The following is a 27,459-nucleotide window of genomic DNA, read 5'->3' as shown; positions in this document are numbered from 1 at the left end:
AGCTCTCAATACTGATAAAGCTTGAGGTAGCATGCATTTGGAGCCCTGGGAAGTACACAAAGCAGCAGCCCGTAACAAGACTGGAGTAGTCAAAATCTTTTAAATGATGGCTGCAATAGCCAATATATATTGCAGTGTGACATTCTGGACATAGCAAAGAGTAGTCATGTTCCCAGGGCAGCAAATGAAAAATTATGTTGAATATGGGGGTTATCTGAAGCAAACACTATGACACCCCCAAATCCATCTCCTGGGGTTCATTATCCTTACCTTCTCTAAGGAAGTCTAACTGCTGGGGCCTTTAAATGCAAATCCATTCTTTGGACACTGTCCTGGCCGGATCATTTGTGTGTACAAGTCCATCCTCTGCTGCATACTACAAACACAAGTTAAGATAGAAGCAATCAGAAGCCAAACTAGTGCAGAAGAGAGAGCCAGCAGCTGGCTATGCTACCTTAACCTCTCTTAAAGCCCTGGGCAGATATCAAAGCACAAGCCACATAATTAGACATTTGTAATGCTCCCATCACTGTGGCATCAAGAGCAATTCAACAACAGAAACTACACTGGGGTAATCAGCCTTCCCTAACAGCGCAACACATGGGTACACACAGTATCTTGTTGAAGACGACTGTCTCCAGACTCTGGCAGTCACAACTGACTGGTCTCAAGAGAGTGACCCTGGAGATCAGACACAAACACACCTTCTGTGCAGCTGGAGCCACACATACTCTCAAAGGCTCTAAAGGAAAAGTTAACAAGTTCACTACTAGGTAGATCCACATAGGCCATTTATCCCTGAAGTTGTTCTAATACTGCAGGAGAAGCCAGTGGCATCCCTCATATACAATTTTAAGATGAAAGTAAAAAAAAAAAAAAAAAAAGGCAAATACTCCCCCCCCCCCCCCCCAAAGCCCATACCTCTTGCTCAAAGCCACCTCCTTGATCATTTTGCTTGACCTCCTGAGCATGGCTTCAAGCACCTACCATTTCCATCAGCATTTTCATACTATTCCTTAGCCCTAGTATAGCCTCCCCAAACCACATTAAAGGTAGCTCCCAGACCACCTCCACTTCTGTTCTCCAAACTCATGGCTATAAAGATACCATGGGAAAGTTTCTGCTAGGGACTATCAGTCTTTCCTTTGCTTTGCTAAATCCTTAGCTAAAATGATATTAATGAAGACTAAGTTTAGCCCAAAAGCCACTGTCCCAAGATGCCTTGTGGAAGAGTCGTCCCTCCCCCTGAGTCCTACAGTGCTAGCCTGCATTCAGTGTCTCTGAATTAAAGCTCATCTCCTTGAGTTCCTCTGTACCTTTTAAGTCCAGTAGGTGCATTTGCCTCCAAGCATGTGTTCTCACCACTGTTTTCAGTCTTCCCCTTCCCCTGTTCCCACTATTTGCAAAGCCCTGGGTCATCTTCATACAGCACAGTATGGAAGGGGATAGCTCAATCACAGCAGGTGACAAGCAAATCCAGCAGACAAGAGCCATTCCTGGACACAACATACGGATGTTTATGGTTTCCCTTCAGACAAAAGTCTTCAAGGAGTTTCACTAAGCAAATGCAATTGACTGAGGTCTAACACTACTACTTCTATAGTGAACAGCTACCCGTGTCTAGGAGAGCTGTTTTTCCACAGGAACTGCTTATAATGCTTGTTTATCCCCACAATATTGTGTTGCTGGGTACCTTTGTGAATAATTCTTCACTGGTGGCTCCACTACATAGCAGAGATAGTCTAATATCAAAGATGACGCTTGCAGTCATTTATATCAGTTTTGAGCCTATTGTCAGAAAAACAGCTATGGGAAGTGAAGGTTTTATGCTGTAGAGTAGCATCTTCATACAAATTTTTCACAATACAACACTTCCCACTAATGGTTCCCTGCATGCCTTTTCCATAATATTAATAATCTTACTAATCTCTAACAAAAATACTACTACAGTCACTATACCTATATACTACTCAACTTCTCAAGCACAAGGTCCAGGCATCAACTTATGAAACTAAGGAGGCTGAAAATAAGTCTTGCCCCCCAGTGCACCATTCAGCTTTGGAACTTTTTGCCACCATACGCTGTCTACGACCACAAAGTTTTAAACATATCTAAAGAGTAAGGAGATTAATCCATGGCAGGTATGCCCATCTATGGTTTGGATGCAAGCTCCAGGTCAGTGCTTTCCATTAGCTACCTGCCAAATACCTCTGAGGAAGGAGTTCTCCACAGCTGCCAGCAATGCTAGCAAGGCAGTATTTGCTTTTATCTACTTATATTTCATGGACTCTTTAGACGCAGCATCTTTGGTGGGCAATGGCAACTGGCACAGGTTAAAGGCTAGCACCACAAAGGGACATGCTTGTCTTGCTTTGAAGCAATATTAATGCCACAATAACTAATATAATTTATTCAGGAGTAATTAAAAAATACTCTAACACCCAAAATACTCATAGTTTGTAGATGTTAGAAGCTTTGGTATTCTTTGTCAGGTCTTCCACAGCCTTATTCAAATTGCCACAAAACTGTAGCTCATTAACAGACCCTTATTTTGTTTTGATTTGGCAGATCCATCAAATATCCTCTTTTTGCTAAAATGTCAGGTAAACCATATGAGTTTTCAGCTACTGCTAGACACACATATATACGTATAACGCTTCATTTAAAAAAATTTTTACTCTGTGTTTCATTGAACAAGATGCACCCCCCTGTCGTGGTTTAGCCCCAGACGGCAGCTAAGCCCCACACAGCCGCTTGCTCACTCCCCCCACGGTTGGATGGGGAAGAGAATCGGAAGAGTAAAAGTGAGAACACTTGTGGGTTGAGATAAGGACAGTTTAATAGGGAACGCAAAAGCCGTGCACGTGAGCAAAGTGAAGCAAGGAATTAATTCACTACTTCCCATGGGCAGGCAGGTGTCCAGCCATCTCCAGGAAAGCAGGGCTCCCTCACACGGAATGGTTACTTGGGAAGACAAACACCATCACTCCGAATGTCCCCCCCTTCCTTCTGCTTCCCCAGCTTTATATACTGAGCATGATGTCATATGGTATGGAATAGCCCTTTGGCCAGTTTGGATCAACTATCCTGGCTGTGCCCCCTCCCAGCTTCTTGGGCACCTGGCAGAGCATGGGAAGCTGGAAAAAAAGTCCTTGACCAGTGTAAATACCGCTTAGCAACAGCCAAAACATCGGTGTGTTATCAGTATTATTCTCATTCTAAAACCCAAAACACAGCACTACACCAGCCACTAGGAAGAAAATCAACTCTATCCCAGCCGAAACCAGGACACCCCCAGACTATTTGCAACTGCATAGCTTTGTGGAAAGTGTCATTAATGTTAATCCTTTTGGCCAGACAGCTGAAGCTACCAAAAAAAGGTAATTTGTACGTCTGAGATAAGAAAACAGAACACCATAAGAAAACTTAAGCTATAGAATTGTTTAAATTTTTCTAGAATCCTTATGAAAACAACTCCATTACTTCCAAAACTCATATGAAGAGCAAGGAAGACAACCTTTTTTCCACTTTTCTTTGCAGAGCTGATTCTTATTAGGGGGGAAGAGAGCCCAACCCCCAAACCAGACCATGATGCAGCTTTCTGAGGTAAACTAATTTAGTAAGGCAAGACAGAGTTAGCTTGCATTGCTGTTAAAAAAAAATAAAACCAAAACCAAACAAGAAACCACCAGAAAACAGACCCACAATGAGACAGACACCTTGGGCAATCTAGACTTCCTTTTGAAGCAAGGCTATGGCCCTTGTCTTTGGAAGGCATTGCTATTAAACTGAAGTTCCTCTGCCTCTCCGGCCCTTGCTGAGAGACTGGGCCATGAGAACTTGCAGTGGTGGGCCACAACAGCCTTAGCTGGGTATCCCAGGGAACAGCTTTCCCACTCTCCCAGCCACTTGGCCCTGCTGCTGAGCCTCTGTGTGCTTTCTCCTCAGCTCTAGCAGGACAATATTCAGTGGGGCAAAAGCTTCCCCTTCAGTCCTCTCCCCCCTGCACCCCACTTGATTTATTTTTATTATTAGTATTTTTGCAGGGTCCTTATCTGCTTTAGCAGAAGTCAGACACTGCTGTTTAAAACTCCAGCTATTCAGGGTAACCCTGCTGGCTTTGCACTGTGATGCTACAAGCACTTGCTAATTTATACCACCACCCTGGAGATAGAGGTAACAGACAGCTTCAGCACCAGGTTAGGCTAAGGGTGCTACCTGCTCTAATTCCCGATACAAGGTGATATATGGACTGCCCCCAGCCATTTCGGCATTCCCCCAAACTGAGGGGTGACAACCTCCTAGAGGAATAGCAACAAGCAACAGAGAGGTCATGTCTAGATGGAAAAGCAGCAGATAGAGGACACTAGTAATGAAAAGTGTCCAGGGAGGGACACAAGACAAATAGCTATTCCAGGCTATCTCTTCTAGTTAAACAAACCCCAGGAACAGATACTTGCATGTTTTACATGGGGTCAGAGAGGATTTCTAGTCATTCTTAGTAGTTGCATATCACTATATAATGATGCAGTGCAAGACCTTAACTCTTTTTATTTCAATCTAGTTCTTGAAATCAAACATGATATGAAGCATTTCCCAATGCAAACCTTTTTGCCTTATAAATTGATCCTTCTTCTTGGATCTAATCAACAGCTAGATTGGTTTTTTTTTTCCCCAATCAATATTTCTGAGATTGTGGTATTCTCTAAAGAGTCTCAAAATAAAACACAATTAAGTTTCAGAAATCAGTTTTGGATGCAAGAACAAGTTTTCACATGTTCTACAGGTTGATGTTGGCATTAAAACAGCATTTATACACCTCAAGGGATCCCAAACATTCATCACTAAAATATTACATAGAAACATTGAGGATCACTGTCTCTCCTGTTTGATTTCCTAATATTTTTTTCCATATACATTTGCTTAACAGATACCAATATCCAGACGGAAGCTGTGGTTTACATTAAAAGTGGGTGAGTGTTGGGAGCAGTCAGGATACATAACCAAGCAGGTTTTCAGATCTCTGCCACGTATCCAGCAGGTCAGTCAAGAGAACCACAGACGTACCCAGCACTATTTGCACATAGAAACAGATACATGCATAGACACCATCTACAGGTTTCAGTTCCCTCCCTGCAGATTTTCTATCCCTATTTTTCCTATGACTTCGTTGTCTGTAGTCCTGAAAATGTTTTTTCTTTGTTAACTGTTTTCTGCTCTGTGACAACAGATACTGCAGATATCCTTTCATCAGGCTACTGATTGACAGCTTCTATTAATTTCAGGACTGTAAGCCAGATCCTGTATTGCAGGTTAGTCTTACTACATATCCCTCACCATACTACACAGAGGGACACTAGTAGGGAAAATCACGGGAGACAAGAGAAAGGGGAGGGGGCAGAGAAGAACAACTTGTTGGACTCATCCACTAGTGTTTCAAGATTAAATTAGCCTCCCCCTTTGCCAGCTCTAGGAAGCCCAGCAGACCCTGAGGAGCTCTGCAGCACCCCAAAGCCAGATCCTCTGGCTGAAGCCAGCAGGAGGAACAGCAGAAAGTGCACATCACCAAGTAGCCTTCAGAAGGCCTCAAGGAAATTTGACAGATCACCCCAACATCCGATGAACAGCAGATTTTTTTTCACAGACCAATAGGGATTTTCAACTACTCCTTGGGCTGGCACAGGTCATGGGTATGATGTGCATGTATACACAAGCTTGCAGCATAATACCTATAATGTTCATTGCTGGAAAGCAGCCCAGAAGCAGGAGGAAATGCAGCTTCAGTATAAAGCTTTTTTAGAAGTGGTTCATACAAAGTTTGAGAGAGGCAAAGCTAGTAAATTTTGTGGTATAATTACTGAAGTTGAAAGTTTTAACATGGTACTTTGTTCACAAAAACTAACAAGACATGCTATTAGCAAAAGTATTTACATAACCAGAATAATTTTCCTTTTCCAAGGCTGGAATGTTTATCCATATTTAAACAAAGGCCACATAACTTGACAAATAGCAGAAGTATGAGCGCTAAATCATCAGGTCATCTGTTAATCAAACAGAAACATTTAGATCCCCATGACTGCTGTTTAATCACGGACAAATATCACAGACTGTGTTCTCAACAGGGAAGGCTTTTTTTTTTTTTAAATAAAACAAATTTTCAGCTCTAAGGAGCCTTATTCCAAGATCAATCCAACTATACCCCTGCAAACACCAAAAGCTCCTTCGGTACAGATGCCATCCCCACATTTAACCAGATAACCTGCTGCCCACTCAATGCATATCTAACCAGTCTGCCTACTGCAAGCAGCTTCCCATCCGTATAAGTTAATGGTAGCACGACAACAAGCAGCAATGGGAATGGAGCCAGAAGCACTTGCTGCCACAGAAGACTGCAATGGTCTGCCCCGAGTAGCGTTGGGACTTTCAACACACCCCTGTAGAGTGCTGCTGAGTGAAGAGAAGCATCTAGCAACATATCTTTGCACCCTGTATAACCTGAGATCACCTGGCCATCACTGCAAATGTTTAAAAAAAAGCCACCTGCGTGAATGACACACATGCCGTGAGGTTTAACAGGAGGATCTTCTCTCCCACCACTGAACTGTACTGTAAATGAACAAAAGGAAAAACTATACTCACTGATCTCTGCAGCTAGCTTGCACAATGTTGTAATATCAATTAATCCATCATACTAATCCAAATGTTTTACTAGATAGCCAAATCAGGAGGTGACAGTAAGAGCTACTAACTGAACATCAAATCATTCAGTGTATTAAGCGAACAAAAGGAATTGGGATCTGTAAGTAGAAGAACCTCCAACAGCATCCACGGTGGCATTTTGTATGGTGGGTTGAGTAAGTCTTGGACACTACTACCAGCAACAATATTTTTACAGGCTTATCAACTTTGAAGAAAGGTAGGGGTTTTTTTTAATTTAAATAATTTTACTATCCCAATACCCAGATACCTATTGATCAGAAAATTACCATTCTGCTGCTTTTCAGACACCATGGTAGTTTTATAATTAAAACCTACAAGTGAAGAGATAATGACAGCCTATGGAGGCATGCAACAATTAGTCTTCCCTGCTAACGCATTCCTTCTCCAATGAAATACAGTAGTAGTTAAAGGCATCCCTGCTGTTCTAATCCTTGGCAAACTACCTTCACTTAGAAAAGTGACTCATTAAGGCTTCCCCCCAGAAGCAATCATTCTGGTGACAAGTTTGTGCCATTAACTAAAGAGTTGAGGTTATTTTGACAAATCCGTGATGGAGACCAGCTCACCGTGAGCAAGGATAGGTAATGAAGAGTCCCAGATTCTGCCACTTGATGTAAACATGTGAGCTCCATTTGCTGGACAGCAACTAAAAGCCAGGAGTAGGCTTTTATGCTCAGTGAGCCCATTCAGTGCAGATGTGATCTCATGCAATCCAAGCTGACATTATAAAAATAAAAAAAAAGAAGGAGTACTACAGTCTAAAAGCTGTGGTCCAGAGTGTTGCTATGATGCTATGAGTACAACTAAGCTGATGAAGAGGTTTTGTTTCTGGCTGCTGCTGGTCTCCATCTGTGACAGATCTCCTAGGCTAAATACACATATGGTTGTTTCCTAACCCAGTTCTGTCAAGTGATGCTGGTTAGCCAGACACACAGATATGCAAATAAAGCTGCTGGCAGCAGCTCTGAATGATATCACTCCTAATCCAGCCCACTTGTTCCTAGTTTTGCCAGTTTAAACTGGTTGTAACTTAATTGTGCTTCAATATGGATCTGAGCAACGACCAAGGTTAGAAAAAAGCCTCACTTGTTCTCTGTGATGGATCAGATTCTCCACGGTCATCATGGAGAATCTGATCCATCACAGAGAACAAGTGAGGCTTTTTTCTAACCTGAGTCATGTTATTTTTATACACACACACTTTTTATGTATGTATGCATACATATATATTAATGCTCTATGTATGTTGCATATGTATATTATATATATAAAAATGCTTTTATGAGTTGATTAGTGTATAATGAGAAAAAAATACAATACCTAATCCATAGCAGGAAGAGGCAGAAGCAGACAGATGAGGACACTAACAAATTGCCCTGTATTTCCTTGGGCAGCAAATGTCAGAATCACGCCTTTAACTACCACATAAAAAGACCTTTTAATTCAAATCACTCCAATGGAGAGAGCTGTACATACACTGACACAACAGGGAGATAACCCAAACTTAGCCACTGTTAGACTAGCACAGCTGAATACAACCACAGACACATTGGAAAAGACCCATGCTCACAAGCAGTACCAATATCTCTCAAGACTACTTCAAAGATGCAAACAAACAAGTTCACCTACCCACCTTGGTTCAATAGCACAAGAGTTTACCGTAGGACACAGAACATAAGAACACTCTTCCAGTTATTTTGAGTTCAAGGACTTCCTGAGCCAGATGTGGTTTCTGTGTATTCACTAACTCACAATGAATTTCCTGCCCTTGAATTTATCCAGTTTGTTTGAACCCACATCAGTTTTCAGCTTCCACATCATTTTTTGGCTACAAGTCCCACCAGCATACTACCCACTGAGTAAGAAGCTCCTCTTTCCACTTCACTATTCAAAATATTGTTGAAAAAAGAACAAAGTTTATGTGTGTTCCTACAATTATGGATTTTGACCGAAACTTTCGAGGTTTTAAAGGCATTGCTTAAAAGTTATCAAAATGGTATTAGAACTGAATAAATACAGTAAGATTTAACTTTGTTTTAAAACCACAAATCCTGTAGCAGTAACTTTCAAGTTTGTGTACGGTAAAAGTTTCTATAGAACATGTTAGCAGTTGCCAAGTAGTGCAGTTATTCATTACTTTCAATGTACATACATACAGCAACTAGTACACCCATTTATCCAGGATTAGATAAGGATAGAAACCCCTCCTTCCCATGAATCCTATTGTTCTGTTTCTCAAAAGCCTGGGACTAGGCAGAGACCGAGACCACTGATTTGCTGTCAGAACATGTTGCCAGATATAATTACAAGCTGAACGGAGATATCTGAGACTGACAGATCCCGAATAACTTGCTCTCCCTTCTTTTCATTAGGAGGTCGCTAAAGCTATTTTAATAGCATAGAAGGCATCCATTCCTTTACACCGTCGGGTTTCATCACCAAAGCTAGGAGTGCATTAAGAGGAGTCGAGAGTTTCAGGGATTTCTGATAGATACTGAAGACCAAAGCAATGCCTCCCGTCCCCCCACCATCTAGGTTGATTACTGTGCAGAGAACGGAATTGGCTATTATAAAGCAACTTGACCTTGCAAAACAGAAGCGGTAGAATGTTTTGGCAGCAGGTCAAAGAAACTTTCCTTATTTCCATAAGTATTCACTAGTTAGATTTATGAACCATTGTCTGATCATTAGCCACCAGCTCTGTATTGCTTTTCCATGTACGTGCATTTAAATGCACCACTTAGTACAGAGGACACCCCATTCTTTCCTGCTGCACATACTTAACATTTTTTGAATTAAATTTCAGAACCAGAAGACTCCATTTAAGAGAGTTCCGATTGCTACATGAGAGGGGCCCAACTACTTATTGCATCCTTTACAAAGCACAGGAACTTGCCTAAAAAGCAATAAAGCTTACTTTTTTAGAAAACAAACAAGCAAAAAAACACCCAACAAAATATCAGCTACAAAGGATCACTACTTCTATTAGAGTATATACTATTTGTCTGTAGATCAAACATTTACTCTGGATAGACAAGCAATATCCAAACACCAGATCTCACAAAATGGAAAGAGGCCAAGTTGACTCCAAAAATTTTACCTTATTTTTTTTAAGGGGGAGGTACTTGTAATTGGCACAGAAGCTACATAGGTATGGTTTCCTAAGAATAGTATACAACATCATTTAGACAATAACATAAAAAGGATATTGTGGGACTTGGGATTGATCAGTCTGTAACCAACATATATGCCCACAGCCCAAGCAGCCAGTGATGGGACTCATGTGGGATCCCATTCAGTGACAGATCTCCATAGGGCCTGACACTTCCTGCAGTGGCCAGTAGTGGCCAGTCTATTATTACTCTAAGAAGTACACCATGTCAAAGTCACTACAAACTATTACTGTTACTGTGTTCTCATGACATATAGAACTATTATTAAGAAACTTGTTTTATATTGCCAGTGCAAGTTTGGAATTTTATTTTTCTTGATCTTACATTAAAGAAGCTGAGTTTGGTAACATTATCATAACCATAAGACAGACATGAAGGCATTATAGAAATTAATTCATAAGTGAAGAAACATTTTAATAAAAAAACCCAAACAAACCCAAACCAGGCAGCTCAGAGACATACTGGTTTAGTGTAAAGTAATAAGAAAACCTTTGTTATCTTACAGGTACTAGAGAGTCCATATTGCTCAACAACTTCATAAGTAGCTATTTGGGCCCTTCTCCAGACATAAAAAGCACTGATCAGAATCTAATAGAATATATGAGTTCCTTAGCAGGTTTCCTGACAGACAAGGAATAGTTTATGGCTTACAGGGAACATGGCTCTTTCCAAGGCCTCATGACTGCAGAAGACAAATGGTATCAAGAGTTTTAGTTCTGCAGAAGACAGCTAATATACCCCGAAGAGCCAAAAGCCCTTCGTGAGAGGTGTTTATAAGGTCAGGAAGAATATATGCCTCTATATGCTTTACATATGCATTCAATACATGTATGCTTCAATGTGGTACTTTTATAAATAAGTAAACAGAGTTTTCACCATAAAGGTCAAAAGTTACTTTATTACAAAAACAAAGAGGCAGAATTTCAGCAGAATTTGTTAGGGCAGACCCCAATCCACCCCTTCTAAAAAGGGGCCAAGGGCTTCTTTATGGACATGGAAAGGAGTACTGCACACACAAGTTCCCACTGAGGGCACAACAATACAAACTAACAAGTTTAAGAGGGATGTTAGGTGAAAAAAAACCAAAAACAAAACCCAACAAAATCCCACTGTAACTGTGTGGCTTATGTTAAAAAAAAAAAAATCACTACCTGAAATACTCTAAAATTTGGGAAATCACTAGATATCCTGAAATTGTTTCCCTGAACGAGATACTGAACAAGTTGTTCTTGGTAGCACAAGCCTCTAGCACGGCAGACAATGTTCTTTTGTGAGCTTTGTGCATTTGCTGCAAAAAAGACTTCTTTGTTCCTGCTTGGTTTCTCCTCTGCTTTACCTGGGGTAGTACGCTGTGTAGTTCATGAAGAGCTGAGCCCCAGCAGGGTAGTATGCCGTGGAGGGCTGGAGCGTTCGTGGGTTCAGGAGCACGGATGGCTGATACAGAGCAGCTTCTGTTGGCACAACTGCAGCAGGAGCCGGAAAGGAGTAGGAAGGGGGTGAAAGGCCTAAAGGGAACAAATGGAAAATAGATTAGGACCTCTTAAATTCCAGCATATATATGGTCTTCATTAGCTGAACAGCTCTGCAGTAAGTAAAGAGCCTTCACAAGCTTCTCATTCTCCTGCTCATCACAGAAAATAAATCTGAGCCACCAACATGGGCTTGACTGCAAGTCTGCGCCCACCCCCTCAGTCAAAAGCAAAGTCAGTAATACAGAAAAAGCCACCTCTCGCTCTGGGAATAGGGTCTCTTTCTGAAGAGGAGGCCAGTTTTTCTTGTCTAGGCTCAGATTTTAATGAGTATCCAATCAAGAAGTGTGAGACTTCTCCACTGTAAGAAGGAAACTTTAGTGCCTAATATCTGACTAACATTCCCTTTTTCATCCTGACACTCTCTATCCCTGAAACAGCTCTGTCTTCAGTTAACCAATAGCAAAGTGGGAAAAGCCATGGCTTTGCAGCTTCAAGTGTTAATACTCATTTTGAAAAAAAAAAAAAAAAAAAAAAAAAATTAAAATTGCTCTTGCTGGTGCTTCAGCAAGATGTGAGGCCCTAAATGAATTCTTGCCTGTGAGAGTTCACCCTCCTCCTTTGCCACTCTTTTCCTTTTCTTCCCTCTTCCCCTCCCCAGTACCATAAAGTGAACGTATAAAAGCTTTGGATAACCCTGAATAACAAGAATGGAAGCTTACTTAAGTGACAGTCAGCATCTCACTGCACTGTGTGATAGGGCACTGACAGAGCAAAAAGGGTTTATCCGAGGAATACATCAGTGGTATTTGTAGCTGGAAATGGGAACACTGCCACCTAAGAGTTCCCAAAGTTTGGAACCCTGCTGGACAACCTGTCCAATGAGCTCTCAGGAGAAGCTTCCAACCCCTGTCTGGAACAGCTGTTACATACAACTACATACTGCAGATCCCTGCTCAGAAGAATACTTGCATTAAAAAAAAAAGTTAAAAAGCTAGTCACCTGGAAAACTTATCTCCTAAGAATTAGCTGAAGGTCTACTCACACTCAAAAGGAACCACACTCAAGAAATTTGCTGCCATATTGGCAGCTCTGACTAGGATTTAGAGGACACTTCTTTAAAAAGCCAACAACAACAACAACAACAACACATTTGCATAGAGAGACAGAGAGAAAGCTCCTGCTTGACTACCTTGCCATTTGTGATCTTGGAAGCAAAGTATTATTTTTCCCATAGGCTCAGATTTATATGGCATGTATGCTTAATAAGTTAGCCCTTAGCTCTTAAAGCATTTCCCCCAAAACGCTTGTCTAGAAGTCCACATTCATCTTAGTAGCTCTGAGGAGCATAATTTTATATGAAATACAGTTTCTGCAATTCTCTGAGGCCAAAGCTATGTGCATTTTACTCCCAGACAGACAATCTCAGTTCTGTATGAACAACAAAAAGCAAAGGAAGAGTTCCGTCAGTAGGGGTTCAATAAGCAGAACACTTGTGGTTAAGTCCCAAAGGAGAGCATTGCCAATTGTTTCATAAATTAAGTTCTGGAAGTGAAAGGGGAAGGGCTTTTACTTGACATGTTCACCATGATGAAAAATGTAAATACAAATCAGTTTAAATGGGAAACTGTTCTTTAAGCTCTAGGCAGGGCTTACAAATTACTCTTCAGAGTCATGGCTCACCCTGGCCAAATTAAGTTTCAGGGAGGAGGAGTTTGCCACTGGAGAAGCAAGAGTAACTTTAAAGTAGTTCTTCAGCCATAGTAATTCACAACCAAAGGGAAAAATAACGATTGCAAGCTGATGATGATTTAAGATGAAAAGACCTTATTTTAATACCCCCACATCTGACACTCCTTTCCAAGAACCAGAATCAGAGTCAAGAAAGCAGCTCCAACACCTACCCGCACATAGCGTAGAGTATTGGCAAGACCCATGCAAAACTTACATGGTAACTTACATGGTGGTGGGGACAAGCCATTTCGATTTAAAGTGCCCCCCATTAATACAAAGTTCATCTCCTCAGCAGAACATTGAAAGACTTCAACATATCTGTCCTTCATAGTCTTCTTATGACACTTCTGTGCAGCCAGAAAAGCTCGGTCTGCAGATTTCATCTGAATAAAAGCATCTCCCGATGGACGTCCCTACAAACAAGGCAGACAAAAAGAAATGTTTCTGGAGCTCCCATGAAGTAGCAGCATAGCAACAATTTCTGTTGTTAAAAGCAGTCTCTTCAGCCATAAATACATTCATCTCCAAAGTCAAGTACAGTCAGTCATCCCTAGCACCCATTAGCATGTTTAAGCTCTCCTCCCTGAAGTTTCCCCCCTATTGCTGGGGAATCCTAGTCTGCCCACTGCATCATATGGGCATTCTTACAACTTGCGCCAACTTGATTGTATTTATTTATCTGTTTCAATCAAGCTACATTGTACCTTGAGCCATGTTACTTCTGTGTTTAAAAAAAAATAAGGATACCTATGGGCGAGACTACAATTCAGGGGTACTTTGGTAGGCACAGATCTCAGAGTGCCTATTTACTAAGAATGCAGAATTGGAAGATCTAATCCACATTTACTATCTGTGATTTTTAAAATTCAAGGATACATACAGTCAAGTGCCAAATATTAAATGATTTTTTAAAAATTTTATTTTGTTAAGGCCAATATTGGCTGGGATGTTTTAGAAGGGTACTAGCCTAAGGCTTGGTATGAGCTTGTGGAGGAAAAAAGAAATTACATCCTTATATTCAGCTTGTCCTGGTTTCAGCTGGGATAGAGTTAATTTTCTTCCTAGTAGCTGGTATAGTGCTGTGTGCTGGATTTAGGATGAGAGTAACGTTGATAACAGGCGATGCTTTAGTTGTTCTAAGCAGTGCTTACACCAGTCCAGGACTTTTCAGCTTCCCCTGCTCTGCCAGGGGCACAAGAAGCTGGGAGGGGGCAGAGCTGGGACAGCTGACCCCAACCGGCCAAAGGGCTATTCCATACCATATGACATCATGCTCAGTATAGAAACTGGGGGAGTTGGCCAGGAGGTAGCGATCACTGCTCAGGGACCAGCTGGGTGTCAGTCAGCAGGTGGTGAGCAATTGCATTGTGCATCACTTGTTTTGTACATTCATTTATTATTACTATTATTATTATTTTCTCTTCCTCAGCCATCCTACTAAACTGTCTTTGTCTCAACCCACAGGTTTCACTTTTTTTTTTTTCCAATTCTCTCCCCCATCCCATCGAGGCAGGGAGGGTGAGCAAGCAGCCGTGTGGTGCTTAGTTGCTGCCTGGGTTTAAACCACGACACAGCTGTAAATGAGTGGGATATGCGACTGGGAGGAGTCATTTAGCCACTTGCAGCTGCTGACTTCAAGTAGCCAAAGCTAGAGGTAGACATCTGAAGCCAGCTCTAATCTAAGTTCTGGGCCAGTTCTTCTAGTTTTGGAGGGAAGAACAACTTTATCACCATCCTTTACACAGTTGTTCATGATTAGAGGGTTGAAACCAAGAATGGTGGGAGTACGGAGAGCATGCGGAAAGATAAAATCTAGTAGTCAGGCAAAAGCGGTATCTGGGGGAAAAAAAAAAAAATCTGACAGCTTTGGGCAGGGGTGGCAGACAGCCCTCAGGACTACATACACACACCAACTTCTTCCTCCAGGTTCTTTAATTACTGCTGGCAAGGGTTGTTACTACTGTAAACCATTACAGCTGCATCTTTTCTTAGCTTCTCCCAGCCCTGCACATTCCTGATAGTTTTTCAGCCTTGGCTACATCAAGTCCTCACAGACACAAGAACCTCTTTAGATAGAGAGGTACTGGAATAACTATAGTCCCTTCTCCTTCCCCATGCCCCCAAAACACAAAAGCCCTACTCCAGGACAAGGAAGTATTTTGTAATTTCAGCTTCGGCTTAGTGTCAACCAAAACAATTTTAGAAGAACCATTTTCATACCACAATAATCAGTGTAATCAGTGCAACGACTCAGGGCATGAGCTGCTGCCTCCTCCCCCTGAAGTCACAAGACTATGCAGATAATGCAGATAAAGGTGATCACAGCAACGCACAATCCTTTGTCTAAAGTTTTGGTAGAAGCTGCTTCCAGAAAACAATGGCAAAGATGTGACTGTTTATACATGTCAATGAGCTGTTGATCTTGGTGCTTAGCTGTGACTGTTTAAAGAAAGCAACCACACAGTTCAGGAAACCCGAAACTTCAGCTGCTGACTTATGCCATAGGAAATCCTGTCTCTAAAAGGCCGCAGTCACATTTGTCCTCAAATATACCTGAGGCACATTGTTCAGCAAGGCAGGGGCAAACCACTCCTTTGAGAGCTAACATTGCCCACACTTTTGTTTTGAAGATACTCCTCACCTGGTACAAGAGGAATTATGCATCTGTTGTGCAGGACTCTTCAGTGCAAGCCACCTACAGTGCAGGATCACAGCTGCTGCTCTGGGAGCACCAACCCCTCCAAGACTGTGGCTTAGCTTTAGGCACATGGGTCTCAGTAACAGAAACCACTCTACAGCAAATGCAGCAGCAGGGTTCAAATAAGCCAACCCACCTATGCCAGTACATTTTTAGAGGAGGCCAATTAATGCCATTAGTGTCAATCCCAAAGGTGCTTTCCTGCTGATATCAGAAGGACCATGCTCGCATATACAGGCAGTTGGCACAGACTGGCTAGAAACATGGTGCCTACCAACCTGATGATTTAGTACCATGTGAACACCATGGGTCCGAATATCTGTAGAAAACTCTCCCAAGAACTCCAGGATGTCCTCTATAGTAGCAGCATAGGGAAGACCACGCAAACGTATGCAGTCTCTGACGTTAGTGGGAGGCACAAATTGTTGAGGTAATACTGGAAGAATAGGAGGTGTCGGGAGAGGAATGAGAGGCGTGGAAGAGTACCTGTTCAGCACCTGTGCAAAACAGGAGAACAGAGAGGTTACAGAAAGCCTCCTTACTCATTCTTCAACTCAGAGGAACTGAACGTAACACTAATGCCATCTGTTTTCACTCTGGGCAGTATTTTAAGAAACAAGTGAGCTAGATTCTGGGCTTAAACCACAGCAGCAGTGCTTAGAACTCAGATGCTAAAGTAAATATTTGGATCATTCTTCCTTGAAAAACATAATTTTGTTTTGGAGAATTTACTTGAACTGTAATGAACATGAAATCTGTATTTCTATAGTATTTTTATTGGGAAAATATCCCAAAGCATTCTACCATCTACAGAGTCACGGTTACACTTCTACCCAAAAATATCTCCTCTGCAAAACTTTAGGAGAGTCTGGGAACTAGAAGCATATTTCCCTACCAAACAGCCCTGACTTGAGACGCTATAGTCTATCAAGTAACACAGGTGGTGTTGTTTAAGGCGACAGTGTTACTGAGTCACAGTATCTGTAACAGGGTCGTGCTTTGAGATTTCTTGTCACTAATTTTGACCAGGCAGGGTTTTTATGGTTAAGAGTTCACTGAATATTCAATCACTACCCTTTAACTTCCTCTGAGCAAGATTAAGATTCATTTACACTTATACAGGTATCAGAAGGTTTTACTAAACAAAAACTTATGAGAGCACTTGAGAAAAATACAATGACAAGAGCGAGTGTCGCAGCTATGCCTTCTCATCATTAGTGTCACCCTTCAAACAAGGCACTGAAATCTCTACATATTTGCGGGATCAGAGCTGCCCCATTGCTTGGTTACAATGACATGGTTATTGGTTGCCCATAACGTGCATCATAGACGAGACCTTTTAGAATCATGTTTAGACCTCAACTGAAGCTCTACAAATCTTTGGAGACATACACACACAATCCTCTCAGCCCTACTTCCTTTCCCTGACAGCATAACTGCAATTAATGGTCCATCAAACCATGTTTATGCCAGAGGAGGCACTCTTCAGGCCCAGCTTCACAGAGTCCTACCACCCTCTGCTAGGTAGCCAGTGCTGGCAGAAGATGGCTGAGACCTGCCCTTAGAGGCAATTTGTAAGACTCTTCAGATAGATTGCTCTGAAGACAACTACATCAAAAGGCTCTGTTTTTCTGTGCCAGTGACTAAAGATAAGTCTTTTAGATCACGATTTGTTGCTAACGCTCCTCCTGAATAGACCATCATTGGACTTAGACAAATTCAGTATCTGTAGTGTAAAGCACTAGACCCACATACATTTTTCTGCTGTAACTGCTGTTTGCAAGGCTATTGGAAGCCAAAACCCCAAAGGTTTTTATATATGATTGACAACATCCATATACCATAAGATCTTACATTTAGAGGGAACAAAACCTCATGGAAATTCAGACAGTACTCTTTCCAGAAAGAGTCAAGAGTGAGAAGAGAAAAGAAGCTTTCAAGTCATGGCCAAGCAGTATTTGCTTCCACTACTGTATGCCAGCGTAGGAGTTTGGATTACAAGAAGCCAGTGTTTGTAAGCTTTACACCCACCTGCTGAACTTCCGCTGCAGTGCTCCTGAAAAGTTCAATGTATCTTTTCCCCAGCAAGTCCTTATGCTTTTTCAGTGCATTTTGTGCATATTCCTCACAAGCAAACAACACAAAGGCATCCCCTGTTGGCCTGCTGTCAGGGTACGTGACAAACAGGACTCCCTCCTTTCCTCCTGTTACGGGGCAGTGCTGGCCAAAGAATGTCAGCACTTCTTCTGTTGTTACGTTGAAAGGAAGACCTCGCATCCTGACAATCACTTGGTTTTCTTTTGACAAGAACTGTGCAACCTCGTTGGAAGTGCCTTTAACAAAAAGAAGTACAGAAGCACTTAAGTCTAGGCAGCCACGTAAAATTGTGAGCAAGTCTGGCATAGCTATGTCCTCCTCCCCACAGATAGTTTTTGAGCAGGTAGAACAACATCTGCCTCCAAAGACAGGGAAAGATGTCCCACTTTGATAAACTAGAAATATTGTAGAAGACACTTGCCATTAAAGTCTAACAATGTTACTTCATCATTTGGATGAGATTAATCCTTATTCAAAGGGAAAACAGAAAGTACTTACAATGTTCAGAGCCCAAGGAAAGCACAGGCTGTGAATCTCCTGCATGGGCAGTATCTGTGCTACCATGCACCTCATCTTTCTAACTTACGAATACCTTTGACATGCTCTGAAGCCACAATATATAGTAACCAAGTACCCAGACCATTGTGCTGGGAAAGAAAGTTGGAAGGGCATGTTGAAAACAGCTCAGGAATTTCATCCTATCCTGATAAAACTGTCAAAGTCTGCCAATTCTACTTTCACTATGTCTAGGAGAAGACCAGTGATGCTCATACTTATAACACTACCCCAACCAAAGCTAGCTGCTAACCAACTTCACATCTTAATATGGTCCTTACACTTACAGCTAGCTCATTCTGCAAATAAGTTTAGTGGTGCCAGACATGCACCACTTTTCCCCCAATGTCAGTGTGCAATGTCTTTGCTTTGAATGGTATAACTATCACCAAGGCCATCAATTAGCTATTTATTTGACAGCTTAATAGCCTCTCCCACTCTAAAACCTCAACCTCAGACATTCAGTTAGTCATTTACAATCCCCAGACCAAATCTCTGTCAGGAACCAAGATGGACCATAAGGTAGTATTGTAGATACATAACAGCTTATTGGATCTTAACTCAAATTCTGTATGCTTGCAGTCATAAAGGGGAGGAAGAGAGACCACGGGAGAGTTTGTAGAGCAAGTTTTGCAGCCTTTCAATTCAAGGCTGCAAATCTTTCAGTATTCCCCTTAAATAAGCATTCCCCCTAAACTCCCCCTTTAGTTTGAGGCAAAGATTTGATTTGAAGAAAATCAGTTCCATAAATCCCTTGTTATTTACACTGTGATATCTGTTTGCTTTACGTGCAAGTCTCCACAGCAACAGCAGTCATATTGTTTTGAAAAACTACTCTGGTTTTGTTTTTCAGCAATCAATAACATTTAGGTCCCTTCAGTTAAGAAGATGACCTAACAAATTAAGTTCATATGAAAGATCACCTTGCCTAATCAAATCCTTATTTGATAGGCTGCTTGAAAATGGCAAGAATGTGGAAGAGAAAGATGGACAGATAAATTATGGAATGTCTTGGACTGCTGCTAGCAGAGTACATAGTAATCAAAACACCAGCCAACTACTTGTTCAAAGAAAGAAAATGAAAGGCCACATCCAACAGGAGCAGCTTACAGCCAAAAGCTAGTTACAGATGCTGATGGAATAAACCCTCCCTCCTCACTCCCTAAAAATTACCTCCTGCAATTTTAAGGAAGTCTTCACCTGTTGCCTTGTATACCTAAGGAAAGAAGAGACAACATGTGATTGGCATGCTATTTGCACTCCTGTTGAGAAGAGGATTTCAAAGCCAGCATCACGCACCTCAATGTATCGATTCCCCATGTGATGCTTGTGCCTTTGTAGCGCTAGGTCTCTATGCTCTTCACTTACGAATCTCACGAGAGCCTCCCCATTCCTCCTACCTTGGGCATTGAGACAGAGTGCAGCACCTCCCCTGGAGGATTTAAATCGAAAGAGATAGAAAACTCCATGACTGACACAGATAAAGTACTACAAATGTAGAGGTAAATTCTTAGCTACCAACTTGGCGATATTTAGGCCTTTGAAGAATCTCGCTATGTCCTGGTCAGATGACTGCCATGGCAATCCTCTTGCTCGGATAACAGCATTGTCATCCACAAGTTCCATCTTGCTGCTGCAGGCACAGAAAGACAGAGTAATGCAGAGACATCTGCCTGTAGTATCCACCACACACCACCCTCCCTGCTTGTCACCTGTGCTCCAGGGACAGCCTTCTGGCCCTGCTCCCTGTCTGCTGGATGGCACTGCCACAGCAGCGAGGGCTAAGTGCCACCACCATCCAAAGCCACTGCACATGTCTCTCCTCAGGGAACATCTGCTGTTAAGCTGCCCCTTTCCCAGCTCCTCTTTCCTGCTTCACCACATTTGTTCCTTGAGCTCTCATCTCTGAGCCTGTTTCCAATTTACTCCCCACTCCTGACATACCAATGGTTTGTGCTTCTCCATTGTCTGAACAGGGTTACTGGTACAAAATTAAACTTGCTATTCTAATCTTAGCTAAGTGGAAACTGAAGCAGAGCAGTTAGATGTAACTGAGGTTAGTGCTTATTATTTGTACTGTGACAGCGTGTGAAAGCCAGTCACAAGCCAAGATCAAATCTGTTCAGGGTTATACTCGGTACACAGAGGACTCCTGCCCAAAGAGTTTAGCCTTAACATTGCTTGTTCAGGCCATCACTGTGCTACTAGAGAATAATATAGATACAGGCTACATCGGCTGCTTAGCACGGGAATAGCCCAGCCACAGAAAGTCAGGTTTAATTGGTCATTACTGTAGTCTCTTTTGTTCTCTTACATGTTAAAAGTACCACGTAGAACAAAACACTTGCAGCTACCCAAGGCTGCCTTTCTGGCTATTGCAAGGACAGGTTTTTGCACAGAAGGTACTATGGGATTGATTAAGCAGATGAAGTGCTGTTCAGCAGCAGAGGACTCCCTCGTACAAAAGGGCTGTGGCATGCCTGCTTGTAGGAGGGTCATGTTTCTCACTTACATTTTAATTTCTCAGTGGCCTTTCTGTAGGTGTCCATCCCAAACTGTTCCACCCCTGCCTCCTAATTCTGTACTTCTCACTATCACGAATAAGATGGGAATCTTTCACCTCATCCCAGGATTTTGTTAGTGAAAGAGAAAAAGCTTAGAACAATGCTAAAACATAACCCCTGAACTAATCTCACTGGGTACTTTCTGCCAGGATTGTTGCATTCTTTTCTTGCTTCTTTTGGCTCAGAAGTGTGAGCATCATCTACCATTATGACAGTTCCTTAATCCAGAAGAGGGAAGTAAGTATTCATGCAGGATGGGAATCTAAATACGGTCAGTTTAACACCAACCTCTTGTGATACTGCAGAGGGAGTACCCAGCAAACTACTGAGAAAAATCTGTATTTGCACAGAAGCACGATTACATTTAAAAAACCCAACAACAAAGCAGTCATCAAAAGTAGATAAAAGCTTTATGTTTAAAACATATTTGGGAAGAAAACAATAATCATAGCTTAAGCAATTTACTGGTAGCACAGTATCTTTATGGAAATGTTTCTTCCCTGTAAAAAAAAAAAATCATCATTATGTATATTCAGTAACTATGAAGCAAATTGCAGGAAAAGTATAAGAGTTAGTACCAATAGGGTTACTTCTGCAAAAATGCTTACATTCTTTCTTAATAGCGCAGCACACTTAACACCATTATAAGCACTTATTAGCAGAACCCAGAACTATCAGCAGCTAACAGGCGACACTGAAGCCTAGCAAGAAAACTGGCTTGCACCTGATCATAGACTCATAGAATATCTGTTCCCTTTCCCACTTAAAGCATCTAATTTATTCCCACAGCAGTGGCAAGATAAATAAAAATAATGGTAACAGCTATTTGCAAGTTAGGAATACAGAGAAGTACAGCTTATCTAAGCAGTATCTTGAGGGGAAAAAAAAAAGTGTGTGTGGGGGGAGCACAGCAAGAAGAGGAAGAAGGTACTTACCAAGGCCCACTTTCAAATTTGTAGTTCACTCTTTCTGGATCTGAAAATCTGTAATCTATGAAATACAGTACAAGTTATTTTCTTTTTCTTCAGCGTATAAGAGAGGCAGGAAAAAACAAACAAGCAATATAGAAAACTCGTTCATCACAATCACTTACTGTATGGTTCAGATATTAGTGTTAAAATAATATTCCCCATATCTTCAACTTGAGATGCTCCATAGGGAAGTGCTGAACTGTTCTTGTCAAGATTTAAATCTTTATGCTGGAGTTAAGTCAATCATCACCAAACAGATTTCTAATTGGCTTCCTGTTAGAGCAACAAGCTTTCATGTTATCCTTGATGGTAAGTCACTTCTCAGGGGAAGATTTAATCCCTTTTCCTGCTGGGATACATCAGCTGTTCTGCCATGGCCTCCAACTACTGCCACCTGTGGGAGTGTGAGGTCACTCCAGAAAGCGTCTGGGGACATGAGACCCCATAATGAGGACATATATATTTAATATACTCATGCATTATGTATGTTTGACAGACAGATACACTTTTGCATGCGTAAGAGACTGGAGTCCTGTTCTCTTTAATTAACATCATCTTTAATCTCTAGGGGAAGATTTGGGGAAAGAGGAGAAGCAAACCATCAACTGGAAGCTCCAGAAATAGGAGGATACACCACATGCTTTCTGAACAAGTAAATCCCAAAGTCGAATAAATATCTTACCACTTTGACAAAATTCACAAGTGGCACCTCATCTAAACCTTGCCTATTAGAAGTTACAACCTGAGTTTTTTTCTGTTACACAGAGCATTTTGAGAATCTGGTAAGAATGCACCATTGTGGATAACCAAGAGACAAAATAGAGTCCCGCAACCCATATCTTCAATCTGAAGGATTTCAGAAGATGATAGCAAGGATAAGCTCTTCTGCCAACAGAGAGCAGGAAATGTTCTGTCCTGGAAAGACAGGCTGTAGAATGACCAGGTAAAAAACTCCATGTTCAGAAAGGGAGTCTGATTTCAGTTGCACATACCATCTTTTTTCACACCATTTTAAACAGAGTTTACTATGGTATCTCTCCCGCTTCCTGTCATATTTGCCCCTCTCTAACACCAAGCTACAGGACTGTAAGATTACTTGCAACTCTACTCCATCATTTATAAAGCCAATTTTTGAAAAGGTCTTTTCTACCCACATGTCCTTCTTTGAGGAGTGTAGGGTAAAAAAACCTCAAGTACAGAACAAGAAGTGAAATATAAAGCTGTCTGGAATAGGATTTGCTTTTTTGACTTCTTTTATCACTTTGCATTAAGACTTTAGAGCAAAAGTGAAAGAGTTTTTTAAACAAGACCTATCCTGGCATGGCAGTACAGTAATGCAAGACATTCAAAACAATCAAGTGCACCAATTATTTGCCCACATTCCCACAAAACTGCATTAGACACATTTCAAGTGCTCAAGAGTCTGCATTTTGGTGCTCAAAAGTTGCTTCTCAGTCCAAGATAGCAAGGTTCCTCTTAAAAGAAAAAGGTTTTCTCCACCTAGAGCTGAGCACATTTTTGAGTTGGCAGATGCCCACATGAAGGGCAGGGAACAGAACAGCAGCTTCTGTTAGAGAGAGACACCACACACCAGCTTTGTCCTATCATCTCATCAAGAGGGGAGGCAGCACAAATTTCACTGTGAAATAGTCTTCCCTATTATTTGTGGGATGACTGCAAGTCACTCCTACAAAACAGATTTTTTTTAAATTGTTTTTGAAGTTTAACTGTTATCTTGTTGTGAGATGAAAAATAATTTCAACTGAATTAATGAACTCCTCTTCCACAGCGAGGAAAGGAAAGCTACTGTGCCAACACAATACACTTTGAGGCTAATTTGATTTTGAGGCTTTGTTGGTTTTAAGTGTGCATTGGAGTATGGAAGGTGAGAGGATGGTGCTTAGTCTTACAAGAACATTTGAAGTTTAAGTGAGTTATCATAGTGTAAAAAAAGACAACTTGAGCCAGCGATCCCTCCCCTCCAGCTGCTTGACTAAATACAGCTTGCTAACCATTGCCATTACCCACCCTCCCTGTACCTTCTTTGGAGTAAAGTAGTGAGAACATTAAATGGTTTTCTTAAAAAACAAGCTAAAAATCCTGAACAAACCACATGCAACAACCCCAAAGCACAGTTTAAGAGACTATCAGTATTTATGACAACAAGAAACTTCTTCATTGTAGTATCTCTTCCTAAAGCTGTACACTCAAGCTCATCTCCTTCCCTGCCCCCTGGGGAAGGGGGGTTGAAAAGAAAACAAATAATCCACAGACTCCCTAGCAGAGAGGGTGCTTAATCAGCACCACACAGATGTTTCTGGGCACCTTGTGTATCAGAGCAGGAGTGCTTCTCCTCCTTCTCCTGACACCCTTCTAAGACCTCTGTGCTGCACTTATGCAGAGACTCTGCCACCCATCCAGGGAACCTGAAGCTGCTGAAGATGGAGGTATTGGAACTCTGGTCTTGTCTGACCATTTTTATGAAGATTCTGGAAATGTTATCTTTCCTCTGTCAAAGTCAAGAGAAATTGGGCAGGAGTTTCAATAGCTATTATGGCAGGGGACATGCATACACATGTGCACACACACGCGCTTGGCTGTTACACTGTGCTGTCAAAACCGAAGAGACATTTCAGTATTTCCTTTTTGCAGAGCCAAAGATCCCTACAAGCGATCAGCCGCCAGAGACGGGAATGCAGCAGTGTGAAGGAGCTGGGAATTTGAAGCAAGGCTATCACACAAGGAAAAACAAACAACTCCCCCACCCCATGTTCATTTTCTTCAAAAAACATTTTCATTGAAAATATTGATCAACAGGAGATATAGTTCCTAAAAACGCCCTAATGCCGACAGAGGTTGGTACCAGGTGTTCAGACACAGGGAGTCAGTTGTGCCAAGGAACTCTAGATTAATATAAACACAGTGGGAGGGGAGGAAGAAAGTAATCAACATTAGTAGGAGTGAGCAATCGCTCACATCTTCGCCTCTGATTAACTAGAAGCAAGGCTTTTAGGCAAGATTGGAGAGGAAAATTGATAGCTTTCTGCATATGTAAAGGAGCATGTTAATAATGACATTAACTAAGTGAAAACCTGAATTCTAATGAACAAGACTGACTACATACAGATGGACTCCTATGAATGGAGGCACTGGAAATTATGGACACTTAGGAAAAAGCTGTTAATGGAATAGTTTTTATAAAACCCACTCCTTTTTCTGTGAAGGGGTAAGAGACCACACGTGTGTTTGTGTACCGTGATATTTAAAGGTTGTCTCTCCTGGGCAATTGGAAAGAGTTGATTGCAGTGGAGAAATCCAAGTTCACATTTAAAGAAGTGTTAGAAAACACACCTGGCTGTCTAAAGCTACTATATGCAATAGCATGCACACATATATTCTAAATGAAGCAACGGGCAAAAGACGCACCCAAGTAACAAGGCAGGATGGGAAACAAGGAACTTCTTAATCTTGCTGTGCAGCTGTGGTACCACCTCCTGCAACATTCAGCAAGTTAGTAAGGGGGGGAGCATATTCTACATCAGAGTTGCCTATATAATATAGGAGAAATTTCTAAACCATTTAACCATTTCCTCAGATTTGTCACCACAGCTTTACCCGCTGCCAGTGCCCTCCAAGACTTCTTCCTTCCCTCCCTCCCACCGTCTCTTCCATTTCTCAGTCTCAACTCCTTTCTTAACTATGGCAAAAGAAACACTGAACAACCAACTCAGCTGTGAGACAACATGAACTAGTATTGCAGTTGTGTTCTGCACTGATCCTCTTCCCTTTCTGTTCTGTTTTTAAGTCTCTTCAGGCAGAAGTTTACATCTTGTTAAATGTACATCTTGTTAAATATCAGATTACCTTTGCATAAAGGTAATCTGATATTACCCAGTTCCTGGGTACTATCACAGGAAATACAAATAGCAATATGCAAGATTCTCAGGTAATACCCAATAATGTGCTTTTTATTGCCGGAGTTAAGTACTGTTGGTTAGAACTGTGCTCCACATCATTGTTTTCAAGACACCCAGGTCAAAAAAAAAAAAAAACCAAACACCAACAAAAAACCTCCCAAGTTTCACTATTGCAGTATCCAGATCGTATCCAGCACATTACGCAGGCTGTTCTGAAGTATGCCTGCATTTCTACTGACAACACCCAGCAAACATCCAGCAGATACTCCTAGTAAGGAGTTATCCTCACAAACCCAGTTCAGAATTGAATGGAGCAAACCATGCACTGGAGGAAGCAAGAGCTATTTGCCATTTAATGGCTTCTGCACACCCAATCTTGGGGCAAAGGATGAGTCGTCTGCAGACTGAATACGAATAGTCATGCAAGCTTTGTTCACTCCACCCTAAAGGCACTCACAGCAGTGAAAACTGGCTCAGCAAGCTTTGCAAATCAAGAAGTGCAGCAAGTATGGGAGGTACAGAGGCTGCAAGAACAACCCTGCTCCTTTTGTATACTTACGCATGTTTAAAAAAAAAAAAAGATTTCGACAGACCCGAGTTCCTTTCTCTGCCAGAACATGATTGCTTCTCTCAAATTTTTTTGTTACTCGAAATTTCTCATAATTCTCCTGCTGGCGCTACTCTTACGCAATACTGACTAAAAATGGTCTGCCAGAAGACTGTCTTCTACACCAAAAACTGTTTTGAGACCATAAGTTAGGCAGCAGTAGAACTCAGAGATAACAGTTACAACTAGTCTCAGTTCTTCCTTGGCCCCTCAAATTCCATGGCATTTTAAACATTCTTTACCTTGCATTAAAAGAAATCAGTGGCTGGCTGTACATGAAGTTTATAATTTCAGGGACAGAGGAAATATAAAGCTTTCACCTGAGCTTTTGGATTTGGAATGGTTTCATTGCTGTACACAATTTCAAGTAGTTTGCTGAAAGAGTAAGTCCCAAAAGTACTTTCTAAAGGAAGAATAACCCAGCCAATTATTCAGTTTAATATCTCTGTGTTCTTTTTCAAGATCGTGCTTGCCTTGCCTGCAAGAAATACATAGACAAGCACCAACTATCCAGCGTGCTATACACTGGAATATATATCTTGAATGATAGGAAATTATTTCCCCTGACTGTTGGGAGCAATAGAGTACATTCTCCATTTGCCTGTAATTTGTTGTTTAAAATAAAAGCATTTGGAAGACTCCTAATAATTTAAATGACTGCACAATAATACCCAACTTTCCCCTAACTCTTTCATATCACACAAGTTTCCTCTCACTGATCACAACCATCTTACATGCAGGTAAATGGAGATGTAAGTACATGAAGGCATGTACCCAAAAATCACTCTACTCCTGCTCCTACCAGCTTGTTAATGCAGTCTTCTGCGTCTCTCGTCAGTACCCTACACCTAAACCAAAACCTTCTTTCCCCACCAAATGCTAACGAACCTGGCCCAGTATAGTTTGTGTGGCACAAATCATGGAAGATTCCACTCATGCAGCCCCTTTAGCTAT

At 41.5% G+C, this 27,459-nt stretch overlaps 1 protein-coding gene across 3 annotated transcripts in view; it reads right to left on the bottom strand.

Annotated features, from left to right (window-relative positions):
- Positions 1–285: 285 nt before the first annotated feature.
- ESRP1 (epithelial splicing regulatory protein 1) overlaps positions 286–27,459 on the bottom strand; it is a 33,749-nt gene continuing 6,575 nt past the window's right edge. Inside the window, exons 5-14 of one of the 3 annotated variants that reach the window (XM_075495750.1) lie at positions 22,104–22,202; positions 21,946–22,000; positions 19,969–20,079; positions 19,746–19,878; positions 19,620–19,662; positions 17,826–18,127; positions 16,073–16,291; positions 13,311–13,509; positions 11,230–11,398; positions 286–376 (exon numbers count right to left, since the gene is read on the bottom strand). In XM_075495750.1, coding sequence (XP_075351865.1) covers positions 286–376; positions 11,230–11,398; positions 13,311–13,509; positions 16,073–16,291; positions 17,826–18,127; positions 19,620–19,662; positions 19,746–19,878; positions 19,969–20,079; positions 21,946–22,000; positions 22,104–22,202 — 1,421 coding nt within the window. Of the gene's footprint in view, positions 377–10,249; positions 11,399–13,310; positions 13,510–16,072; positions 16,292–17,825; positions 18,128–19,619; positions 19,663–19,745; positions 19,879–19,968; positions 20,080–21,945; positions 22,001–22,103; positions 22,203–27,459 lie in introns of those variants that run through there. The other 2 variants (XM_075495748.1, XM_075495749.1) reach the window with 2 other exon arrangements.

The sequence above is a fragment of the Mycteria americana genome, chromosome 2, assembly GCF_035582795.1.
Source record: "Mycteria americana isolate JAX WOST 10 ecotype Jacksonville Zoo and Gardens chromosome 2, USCA_MyAme_1.0, whole genome shotgun sequence".
Taxonomy (NCBI): Eukaryota; Metazoa; Chordata; class Aves; order Ciconiiformes; family Ciconiidae; genus Mycteria; species Mycteria americana.
Note: the sequence above shows the minus strand (reverse complement) of the source record. Positions and strands in the feature narration are given on the sequence as shown.